This window comes from Pseudopodoces humilis, chromosome 1 (assembly GCF_049639895.1).
Source record: "Pseudopodoces humilis isolate 2021_Gansu_Grassland_sample_001 chromosome 1, ASM4963989v1, whole genome shotgun sequence".
NCBI classification, from domain to species: domain Eukaryota; kingdom Metazoa; phylum Chordata; class Aves; order Passeriformes; family Paridae; genus Pseudopodoces; species Pseudopodoces humilis.
This window is the reverse complement of record NC_142200.1, coordinates 138004163-138015392: the sequence shown is the minus strand read 5'-3', so window position 1 is coordinate 138015392 and position 11230 is coordinate 138004163. Positions and strand designations below refer to the sequence as shown.

At 45.5% G+C, this 11230-nt stretch overlaps 1 protein-coding gene across 2 annotated transcripts in view; it reads left to right on the top strand.

The window, feature by feature from the left end:
* The first annotated feature begins 4753 nt into the window (after window positions 1-4753).
* ITGB1 (integrin subunit beta 1) overlaps window positions 4754-11230 on the top strand; it is a 43123-nt gene continuing 36646 nt past the window's right edge. The window contains exon 1 of one of the 2 annotated variants that reach the window (XM_014248594.2): window positions 4754-4935. In XM_014248594.2, coding sequence (XP_014104069.2) covers window positions 4927-4935 — 9 coding nt within the window. In that variant the 5' untranslated portion in view covers window positions 4754-4926. The remainder of the gene's footprint in view (window positions 4936-11230) is intronic. The other variant, XM_005518694.3, reaches the window with a different exon arrangement.

Genomic DNA, 11230 nt, shown 5'->3' with positions numbered 1-11230 from the left:
CTCATTTCTATCCTTCCTCTCCTCTGCAAAAATCTAAATTTCAGTAATTTTATGCACTAATAACTACTGCATTGAGCTTAAAATATTGCAGGATGTCCCTCTGGGCAAAACCAAAGCAGAAGAATTCTTCAAGGAAAGCTCTTGTAATCATCCTTGTTCATTTCTTTGGGAGCAATGGAATTCATTTTTCCCCGGAATGAGCATGAGCTGCTTGTCTAAACAGTGGGAATCCCCTGAGAAGGAGGGAACAGAATATGTAGGCATTTGATCTCAGAGACTCACAGAATAAAAGCAGCACATGGTAAGAATTAGCTAACTGCTGAATCTCAGAAATTTACTATGCATTCAGAATTATCGTCCTTTGGGGATATTTTTAATCTCCCATAGGCATCTTTCCTTGGGTAATTAAACACCAAAATATCTTCAAGCCCTAAGTTTTTAAATCTAGTTCTCTAGAAAACATGCTTCATTTCAAGCAACATAAGGAGTTGGTGCAGAAGTTCTCTGCCCTGAGTTATCATGACTATGAGTGCTTGAACACAAATCTCAAAGACTTTAGTCTCTTCACTTAACTCCTGCTCACTTCTTTACTTTGGAACACAGGAGGCATCCTTAGGCATGTGGCTCATGCCTAAGGATGAAAAAGGATTCCTGCCTTGCTTATTGAAGATCAAAATATCTTACAGAATTTCTGCATAAAACAAACAATCTTCACAATGACATAGGAATCCCACAAAAGTGCTTTGGAAGATATAAGTCCATGTGACAAACAAAAAGGAATGTGTGTGCTAATGGCAGCAGGGATTTTAACAGTGACAGCTCAGCCTACCCAAACATACGCACAGAGGGGAGAGACGCCCTTCAGCTGAAGGAAGTACAGAAAACGAGTCAGAGGAAGGATCAGAAGGCACAGTGCAGCTGTAACAAAAGCTGTCCCCCAGCCCTTCTACTCCAACAGCCTTCTCTGTGCCAGCAAGGGCACAGTCCCACCAGAAGAGCCATGTGCCCTGGTGACCTCTCCTTTCTTCTTGTCTGACAGCCACAAGTTGCTTTTTAAATGCTGGAGAGCTGAAGGAAGGGCTTGGTGGACTCTGACCTTTTCAGGCTCCTGTTAAACACAGGACTGTCGACTGAACAAAGCAGAGATCTAAGCGTTGATCATAAACCCGGTGTTAATATATCAGTGTTATTGCACCTAGTGCCGCCCATTGCTCCCGTGAACAACAGGCAGACAACCTTGCACAGCAAACCTTTGCCCGCAGGATACAAACTATGGCAATCTCCTGGCTGAACATTTGTGACTCACTTCACTCCTTGTGTGGGGCAGGAGAACATGGCTCCAGTGTAAACACAGCATTCCATATCCTGGGCACGCTGTACATGGCTGACAGGCTGCCAGACTTGCTCCCTGCCTGCCTCAGAGAAGTGTTGCTCGCTCCTCATGAGGAGTCAAAAAGAGGCTGTTATCAAAAGCAATGACCACAACCACTTAGCACCATCACTTCCTGTACTGAGTTACCCTTCTAATAATACTTTCTCTATGAATCTTGTGTCCAAGCCCTAACACCTCCTCCATCCTCCACACTGGAAGCCAGAGCCCAGTGCTGACCAGCTGCCAGCGAGGTCTCAGTGCTCACTGTGCCCCTTGGTGACTGCACAGCAGCTGCAGCTGGAATAAAACAGCAGCTGCTGCTGCTCTGCTCCAAGGTCAGGCCAGGAAAACTGGGTGCTCCCGCAGCCAGCTCAGCCCAGGTGGCTGCAGTCTGATGCATTCCCAGGAGACCTGCTCTCTTTTCCTGGCTAAATTGCTACCCTTGGCAAAATTACTTTGACTTTCTGTTTTCTCTCCCACCCTTTACCTATCTTTTGTGATTAGAGCATGATTTTTTTACCGCAGGTTTATAATTTGGTCTTCTTTAGTTTGGAAAGAAAAAAATACCTTAAGTAGGGCAGGAGCATTTTGAAAAGTCAGGGAAGGAAAAGAAGAGGGGTGGAAAGGGAAAAAACTCAGTAACAAAGTTTGTTGGGGAAGTGGAGCAGTACAGATAAATTATCACTCCCTGGGGCAGAGGTGAGCAAGATATCTAATGCAGTATGAAGAAGTAAAGGTGGAAGTGTTAGTGGCTGGTGAGATTATGAAGTTGCCTAATGGGCGCCCTTGATGGGAGGCATTTGCATTTCGGTATTAATGTGTACTTAACCATGGCACTCCTGTGCTTGTTATCACTGAGGCCCCAGTTGAAAAATATCTCCCTCTAAACCCTTTGGAAGCTGCAGAAGTGGAGTAGATGCCGGAGAACAAGGAGAACACAGCTCCCTGGCTGTGTGGGCTTTAGTAAGACAGAGTTCAGTGGCTTGGAAGCAATGTGTGGCAAACTGAAAACTGCAGCCAAGGAAATACCCTGGTAAGTGGTTAGGAGCTGCTGCAGCTTCTCCTCCCAACCAGTTCCTGCTTCTCTGGAGACAGTGGCTCCCGAGGCACCCAAGTGACCCCTCACCCCAGAGGTTCCCAGCCAGGTCCTGGGAAGGATTGCAGAAGAGCTGCCTGGCATAGGGATGCTCAGCTCCAGCCCTGGAGTTGCAGCTGGGCACCCCTGATTTACAGGGTGCTGCCTTCTTTACTAAGGCAGCACTGGACACACCAAAACCTGGTTTGGGATTCATGTTTGTGTAAAAGTTATAATAAAATCTTTATCTGCAAGATAAGTTAACAGTGAACCAAACACTTCCCAGCTTCCCACTCTATTGATGAAAACCCATCTTTTCTTGAGCCCTCCTGTGCAAAACTGTTCACTCACTCTCCCAGATGTCATGTACACTGCAGTACAGAGATGCTACATTAAACATTTTGACATCACCTACAATTGTGTCTCCTGGCTCAGACTCCTCCAGCACTTTTTTTTTTTTCTCCTGACATCTTTAGTACTTCAGAAGTGTTGTAAAAAAACAAATGATTTTCATACCCATCTGTGCTCTCCAAAGGAGTCCAGAAAGCAGCCAAATAATTCAGTGATTTTTTTTTCACATTTTTTTTGTGAGACTTTTTCCTGTCAATTTCCTATTGCTCAGCACAGCCAGCCACTGGCTATCTGACACAATAAGATCTGAGCTGAGCATTTGGTAGCACTCGAACCAGTCTTGAGCAGTTGTTGTTTACTTGTTGTTGTTGAGCAGTTTTATTTACTCCTCAGAGCCCCAGTGGTCTTGGTAACACATTTTTACCACCACTTCTTTGTGGTACACTATAGTGGGCAGCTGCTCACTGTTTGCATATTCTAGCAAAATCACAGAATCACAGAATATTCTGAGTTAGAGGGAACCCACAAGGATCATCGACTCCATCTTTTAAGTAAATGGCCCATACAAGGATCAAAATCCGCAACCTCGTTGTAACTAGCACCACATGTGCTTTTTTCCCCTGCAATAAAGAAGCAGAGAAGAATACCTTGGATAAAAGTAATTTTTATCTTCCAATAATTAAATTTCTCACATTTTTGGCAGATCACTATCCCTCCAGCATTTGCTTTTACTTTGCATGGCATTAACTTTTACCATTTCTAAAACTTTGGCTTTTTGGTGGCTTTCTTCTTTCCTGGTAGTATTAATATTATATATTGATTTACCTATTAAAACATATAGTCCCTGCTGTCCTTATCCCTGAATACAAAAGTTATTTATCTACCATTTCATTTGTCCAGTGTTTGCTTTTGATGGAACTGCTAGGAGCAGCAGTCTGTCATTTCAATCTCTTTTTCCAACACCCCTAAAACAGTTCTGCAATTACAGCTGTACCAGCATTAAAAGCTTCTGCTAAAACAGCTGTTATGAGCCTGCACCCTAAACCACCGCACTGCCCAAGTGGAACACAGGGTTCAATCACAGGCCACACTTAGTAAAGCAGAAATATAATTCCTTTCTTATTTCCGAATGCAGCTAGAAAGCAAGCAGTGGAAAAGTGATTTAAACTGTGAACAAGCTGCAGCACTGCTGGTTAAGTTAAGCATATAGAAACAAGAACTGATACAAGGTCCAGTAGCCACACATAGAGGCACAGTGCTTAGAGCTCTAAGCTGTGAGTTCATAGCTTGAGCTTCCCAACACCTTACCTTCAAAAAGGTGTTGAATGGCACGGTTTTAAATTTTTTTAATCGGTAATTTCCCAAGTACCTACTTTAAGGGGCACTTCAAAATACCAAGGGCGTGCTCCGAACACCAGCAGGCTCCGGCCGTGGGACTTGGAGAAAGCCACTTTTTAGCTCGGAGCATGTGTTAGCATCAGACAAGCCCACTTATCGCTCAGTGATTTCCACATCCATCATTCACTTAGTGACTGCTTTTGGAAACAGCTGCCAGCGAGAGGGACGGCGATCCCCCTTTGCCCAGATCGCCCGCTGTCTCCGCGCGTGGAGCCAGGCAGGGAGGGGAGCAGAAGACCTCAGGAGAAGGGCTGGGGTAGACCAGCCTTTCGACACCGGCGGGGGCAGCCCCAGCCCCGTCCGCAGGCACCGGCCCAGCCCAGGGGCTGCAGCGCTGGGGCCGGGCCGCTGGCAGACCCCGCCAAATAAGGCGCTGGCGGGCGGCACGGATGGGAGCGGGAAGGAAGCGGGCACCGAGCCCCGCCTCAAGCACGGCTATCCCGTCCCTGCCCGCCGCGCCGCAGACGCCTCCCCGGCCCGCTTGACGGCAGCGGGGAGGAATGTGTTTCCGGGGCGGGTAAAGCGGAGTGCGGACCTCCCCTCCCCTCCCCCGCGGGCCGGGCTCCCGCAGCAGCTCGGAGCAGGCGGCGGCGGGCAGCCAGCGAGGAGCGAGCCCGGGCGTCCCGCCGCGCCCAGCCCTGCCCTGCCCAGCCCAGCCCAGCCCAGGACGCCGGGGCAGAGAGAGCCGGAGCGAGCCGGGCGGGCCGGAGCAAGCCCGCTGCCCAGAGCCATGGCCGAGGTAACGGGAGGACGGCGGGGGTCGCAGCCGGCCGGGAGCGAGAGGAGCGGTGCCTGTGGCCGCCCCGGGGCTCAGCGCCTCGGGCGAGCTGCGGCGGGCGGGGCGGGGCTGCGGGGGCCGCTTCCCCCGCCGGGGGCCGCCGCCGCCCCGTGGGCGGGGCGCTCGGCGCCGGTCCCGGGCGGAGGACGGGGCGCCGCCTCCCGCCGTGCCCGCCCGGCGCTGTGGGCGGGAAGGTGTCGGGCCCAGCCTGCGGCTTCCTGTGGCGGCGGGGCGGCGGCCTCGGGCCTCCCGTGCCGCCGGGGGCGGCCGGGCCTTTGTCCGCTCGGCGCCGGCCCTACCCTGGCAGCGCCCCGACCCCGCTCTCTCAGAGGGACGGAGCCCCTACCCTGTGCCGTAGCGTGTGCCGGCCGCCGCCTCCCGCCGGTGGTGCCCGGGGAAGCGGCAGCTCTCGGCTGGGAAAGTTTCGGGCGGCTTCCCGGCAGTGCGGGCGAGGGCGGGTGTCCGGAGGGGGAAGGTGCCTTCCGCGGGAAGCGGGCGCTGGAGGTACAGGAATGGGAACGAAAGGAGTGAGGCAGTGCAGGACCGTGAGCACCCAGGGTTTTGACCTGCCCGTATCTGCAGAAGGCGAGCGCTGAGAGCGGGCTATGTGCAGTTTGAATGACGGGATGGTCGCACTGCAGCGTTTGGCTGCTCCATCCGTCCAAACTGGCTCTGAGCCTCTATAGCTTGCTATAAACTCGTGTCGGGGTGGAAGTGGGAATGTGAGGCCTCTATGCCATGTCCCACATGGGCATTTCTGAAAAATCTTACAGAAGGAGCGCAGTGCTTTCTCTCCTGTTGCCTTTATTTACTGGTGGTAAAAAAAGTGATGAGAAATTAATTCTGACTCACTGTTTAGGCCCATGTCAGATGTCTTTATGTTATGGAATAAGTATCTGACTGCCTGTTAAACTCAGTAGGTAGTCTTTGTGACTGTTTATGAAAAAACGTTGATCAGCGTTCATGTTTGCTTCTTCATTTGTCCTTGATGGAATACAACAGTCCATTCATGCCAGCACATGTGCACATACTTGTTGGGTGAAAATGTTGATTTTTCTGGTAGATTTGCCATTGCTGCTACAGTCCCGTTCATGCCAAGATACACAAACCTTTAGGAGTAAGGATTGTCTCCATTTAGATTAGTGGAACCACTCACGGCTAACGCTACTTGTGTGCTAAGGTGTTGAAATGAAGCAGGATTTTATGTTTGTGTAAACAGATTTAAATAACTTGTATTCCTGGCACACAGATAATTTGGTAGGTGATGGTAGTGTGAGAAAAATTAGTTTTGAGAAATGTGACAGCTTGGTAGCAGTGAGGGCTTTGTAGTTCCTGGTTGTATGTAGGGTTTTTAAGTAGTATTATACTACTAGAAAGATGTAAGTTAGGCTAAATTAAACAAGACTAAGAATAGCAAAGACATTCATTGTCCACATCCATCTCAGCGACAAAACCAATGATTCATTCTCCTGTCACAAAAAATATTACTCGCCTCTGGGGTATGATTAAGTAGCATTTTGCAAGCTTGCCTAAGGCTCTATTTATAAGGGTTGCAAAAACAGTGAGCCATTGGCAATAGGTTGGCAAGACAAGACAAGTTTAAGATGTGAACACCTTCAACTTTTGTCCTTTTCAAAGATATTTCAGCTGAAAGGTGAAAAGCTGACAGGCATGCATAATATTACCTGAATCAAAGTTGGAGCTGGTAAGTGCTGTATCTGTTTGCCAGCCACGTGATAAATGAGACATATTTATTTCAAAATTAAATGTCAGCAGTTAAAACTGGTGTTCTTTGTGGGTGCAGCCATGGAGTTCATGCTGCACTCTGTGTTCAGGAGTCTGCTGCCCATGTCCCTAGTAATGCCCACCCTTGTGAAAGACTGATTTGGAGGGATGTTTGTTTCTCTGAGAATATGCATGCATTTCTGATGGGAGTGCAGAATTTTGTCTTGAGTGTTTTAAATGACTCTAGTGGTTAGCCTTACACCACTTCCTTTGGGAAGTGATTCCCAAAGCTGAAAAAAAACTCTCTTGAGAACTTTTCCTGCTGTTCTTTCTTCCTGATTCATGATTTCATTCCTCTCTCTAAACCATCCTCTCTATAACTCTCATTGGGTAGTTATGCTGTAGGTCAGATTTGAAAAAAGCTTGTTTGCTATAGCAGCAGCTCAGGAGCTAGATAACTTGGGTAGCAGAAAGGCAAACTTGGGGAGAGCCATGCACACATGGGCTGGGCACGTGCTGTGGTCTCCCTTGCCCTGAATGTAATTCCCTTGCTGCTGGTGGTATGAGTGCCTGTCAGTTGTTTGTAAATAGTTGTCATGCCTACCTTTCCACCCAGTCTCGATTTAGTTGAGTGATGCACACTTAGCTTGTGGTTCTCCCAGCTTCTCATCTGCTACAGGCTTCCTGGTTGGCTGTGGCTCTTGGTACTGAAACAAGGTACAGCAGCTGTGATGGCTCAACAGGCTGTTAAGTACCTTCTCTTGATGGGACCCTTTTAGTAAGCAAAGGCTCTAGTTCTGCATCGGGCTCCCTTTCCTTCCAGTGGACAGCCATGCAGAGTCCCTGTTGTTCCCCTCCTGCACGGGGTCCAGGGGCTTGGGTTTCTTCACTGCGGACCTGCTCATGATGCCTGGTGCAGCCTTTGCTCATGTCACCTGTCACTGCTGCACAGGACGTGGATGTGTGAGCTGTGCTGCTTTCTCTGATAATTCTCACGTGGTGTGGGGGGTGGGTTTTGTGGAGGAAGGCTGGATGGAACTTGGTGGCCATTGGTATACCTGACCTTCCTCTTCCTCTTCATTCCTTTACAGATGTGTTTGGTACCCCTTCCATGTAAGACAGACTATTGTAATCAGTGAGACATTGCACAAATGAGGTTCAATCAGTATTAATTTTAATGAGCTTTAAGGTTGCTGATGCCACCTCATGTGACACTTGGAAAAGACATTGATTTGACAGATCCAGAAAAAGACAGAATCCATACTTTACAAGAGCAGAGCATATTCTGCCTCCTTTGGTTTTTTTAGAACATCATGTGATTTATTTTTTCTAACTTTTGTTTTGGATGGCAAATCCCCTTGGCATCCTTTTAATTCTTGGGAGCTGCCGTCAGCCCTCTGAGAGGGAATCCTTGTTGTGCCTTTTTTCTACTTTTTTTTTTCTTTGCCTTTTAAGCTGCTTCTATTGGTAGAGCTCATAAAGCAATTACATAAATTAAATCAATCCTAAAAATGTAATTAAGGCAATATGTAGTTAGATTTATTTTGGAAGTGTCATTAAAAAGTACTTGCCAGTATATGTACTGTTCCCCCATGACTAGATTTTTAAGTCAGCTGCTATATTCTGTGCCCAGTAGAAAATTTCCGGTCTCCCCGCAGCAGAAAACTCGGAGTTCAGTCTGTGTTTTCCTGCCTCTCATCTCCCATCTGTCTTTATATTGCTGATTCTACAAATTGTTTCACTTGCCCCACTCACCTTGCTTTGAAGTAATGTTCTAATAGCAGCATTCTCACTGCCAGTTCTAACATTGCTGGTTTGATACTCAAGGCTTTTTACTCTGGTGTAGGAGTGCAGGGACGTTTTTTAGACAAAACACATCTCAAAGCTGTACATGACAGTAAGGTTTTTTTGTAGGGGAGCATTAGCTGTTTTTTTTTTTTCTGAAGAGGAAGTTTGTTTGCTTTTCAAGAGGGAGGGGGTATCACAGATTTGAGAACAAATTAATAGATGAACAAATTCTGCGGTTCTGTCTCCTGGATAGATACTGGCAATATCTGTGTCTGATTTAATGCTCCTTTTGTGTTAGAAAATTTAAATCTGTTGGATAGTTCTAATGCTGCTGAATATTGTAATTTATGGTGGCAGATATGTTCTCCTTTTTTCTGTGTAGTTCCTCCTTGCTCTGCTCTGTGGTGTATTGTGTTGCAAATTTTCTAAAAAGGATGCTGTTCCTTGTCATGCGGTAACCAGAGGGGACCACAGTATTGACCAGTATCTGTCAGTTGTTGTGGTTATGGCATTTCTGGGGTAGCCTACAAAGCCATCTTTGTGTTTACCCACAAATGGGAAGACAAATTCTATTTTTTTTTTCTTTTCTAACTTGTCCTGCGTAGGTGTGGTCCAGTAACCTGAACTCCTAAAATTGAAAGTCAGAATAAATTTATGAGAAGACTTTTTCTCTGACTTTTTTCTCTCCCACCATGTGAATTATTAGTGTATGTACCAGTAAAAAGTATATACAGGCTTCATTGTAGGAAATTGTCCTGTGCTTTAGCTGTGTGAGTTTCTAGCCCAGTTTAAGACATGTAAGCTTGCTGAAAAGATTCTCTTGGGAATATTACACAGAAAACGAAAATTTTAACTTCTGTGAATGAGAAATGAGACACTAGGAACTTCGTTATACATCACTAAATAACATGATTGTCTTTTTCAGTACTCAAGGTGCTCTCTTTAGCAGAATGTTGTTATTAAACATCTTGTATTTTTGTAATAACCCCATTCTCTTACTTTTCTATTCATAAGCTAATCAGAGTGGTTAGTGGACTTCCTGGGCTATTGTATTCTCTCATTAGTGGATTGGATATGTTCAGAGAGATGGTAGAGTCTCTAATCTATAACAAAATTTGCATATAACCAAGCACATGGTAGGGCAATTAGCCTGATGAGTTTATAATATTAATGTTTTCTTTTGCAAAAGGTAAACTCCTACTTGGAAACATCTTTGGGGTGTCATTGAGCAGAGGCTCTTTAATATATCAGTGATTTTTTTGCTATATCTTTCTCATTTCTCTTTACAGTCAGCTGCAAAATGGGTTATGAAACATGCTTTCTATCTTAAAAGCAGTTTCATGTGTTTTTTTTCTTTTCCAACAGCAGCAACAAAATGCCACTATTATTCTTGTGGTTTTATTAGAGGGGAAAGTTTTGAGTAACAAAGCTGAGGCTGGAATCTTAACTTTGTTATTGCTCATAAGAGCTAAGAAGATACTGATCTTCTCTCACCGTCCTTTTCATTCCTTTATATCACAGAAAAATATTTTGAGAATCTTTGTTAAATTAATGCAGTTCTCACATTTTGTCAGCAAATCATTAGACTATAAAAGTTGCTTTCTCAAATATTCTAATCAGTAAGACCATGTTTAAGTGCAGACACCTCTTTATAATGCTCATAAACTGCAGCATATACAATATCTAATCCCAGTATTTCCACCCCCAAAATGATTGTCATCTTATTTCTGCTTTGCGTTTTGTATGAGATCACTTACTTATACTTGACTTAGTCCTAGTTTTGACTTACTTAGTTTTAACTTCTGCTCTTGATATGCTAGTGCAAAAGTAGGAAGAAGGGGTGTTTATGTGAATTCTTGTTTTAAACTATAAATTTCTCTGTAGCATTTATACTACAAAGAAGTATTAACATGTAGTTAATTTTCTCTTATAGCTATTAATATTTTTTTTAACCTCATAGATAGACAAGTAAAAGCATTTTTTATATGGAAGCTAAACAGAGAAAGAGAAATCTTTCTTTTCTCATCCTTTGTGGTAGAATGAAAAACAGTAATTATATATTGGGTTGAACTGAAACACTGAACTTACTCTCATTCAAAGATGAGTGATTTGTGGTTATTTAGAAGAGAAGAAAAATAATTGTATTAGATTAATTTAGAAAGAGTCGGTATTTCACTTAGGAAATGGTGATGAGTCAAAGGTGGTATTTTGGATATCGGTGCATACTTGGTCTCTGGAAAACAAACCTGAGACTGGGATGTGTAGTTTGGCATAATCTTGCCCTTGAAGTAAATACTGAGATAAGGATGTGCCCATTCTGCAGGGGGAAAAGGGAGATAAGCTGTCATTCTGGTGTTTCTTAATTTTCTTTGGTGAAATTGTATTTTAATGTGTCTTAACATGTGCTAACCTTGGGCAGTGGCACCAAGAGTTACATCTTCCCCCTGTGCAGGAAGCTGCTCTACAAAGCTAGATCTGTCCATCTGGTCTGTCCTCATCTGCTCTGGGTCTGGCAAGACCTGCTGGGAATGATCTTTCACAAAGCAGAGGATGCTCTCCCAGTGAGCAGTGGAGTAACCAGAGCATCCTGGTGACCATGGGAGGTCATTCGAAAGACCTGGCATTCTAGTAGCTTGGCCAGCACCCTCCAGAAATCCAGCTGCTTAAGTATTAAATTGGCAACATCCAGCTCTGCCTGGACCCTCAGCTGTCTGGTTTTCCACCTCTTGCGTAAAGAGGTTTT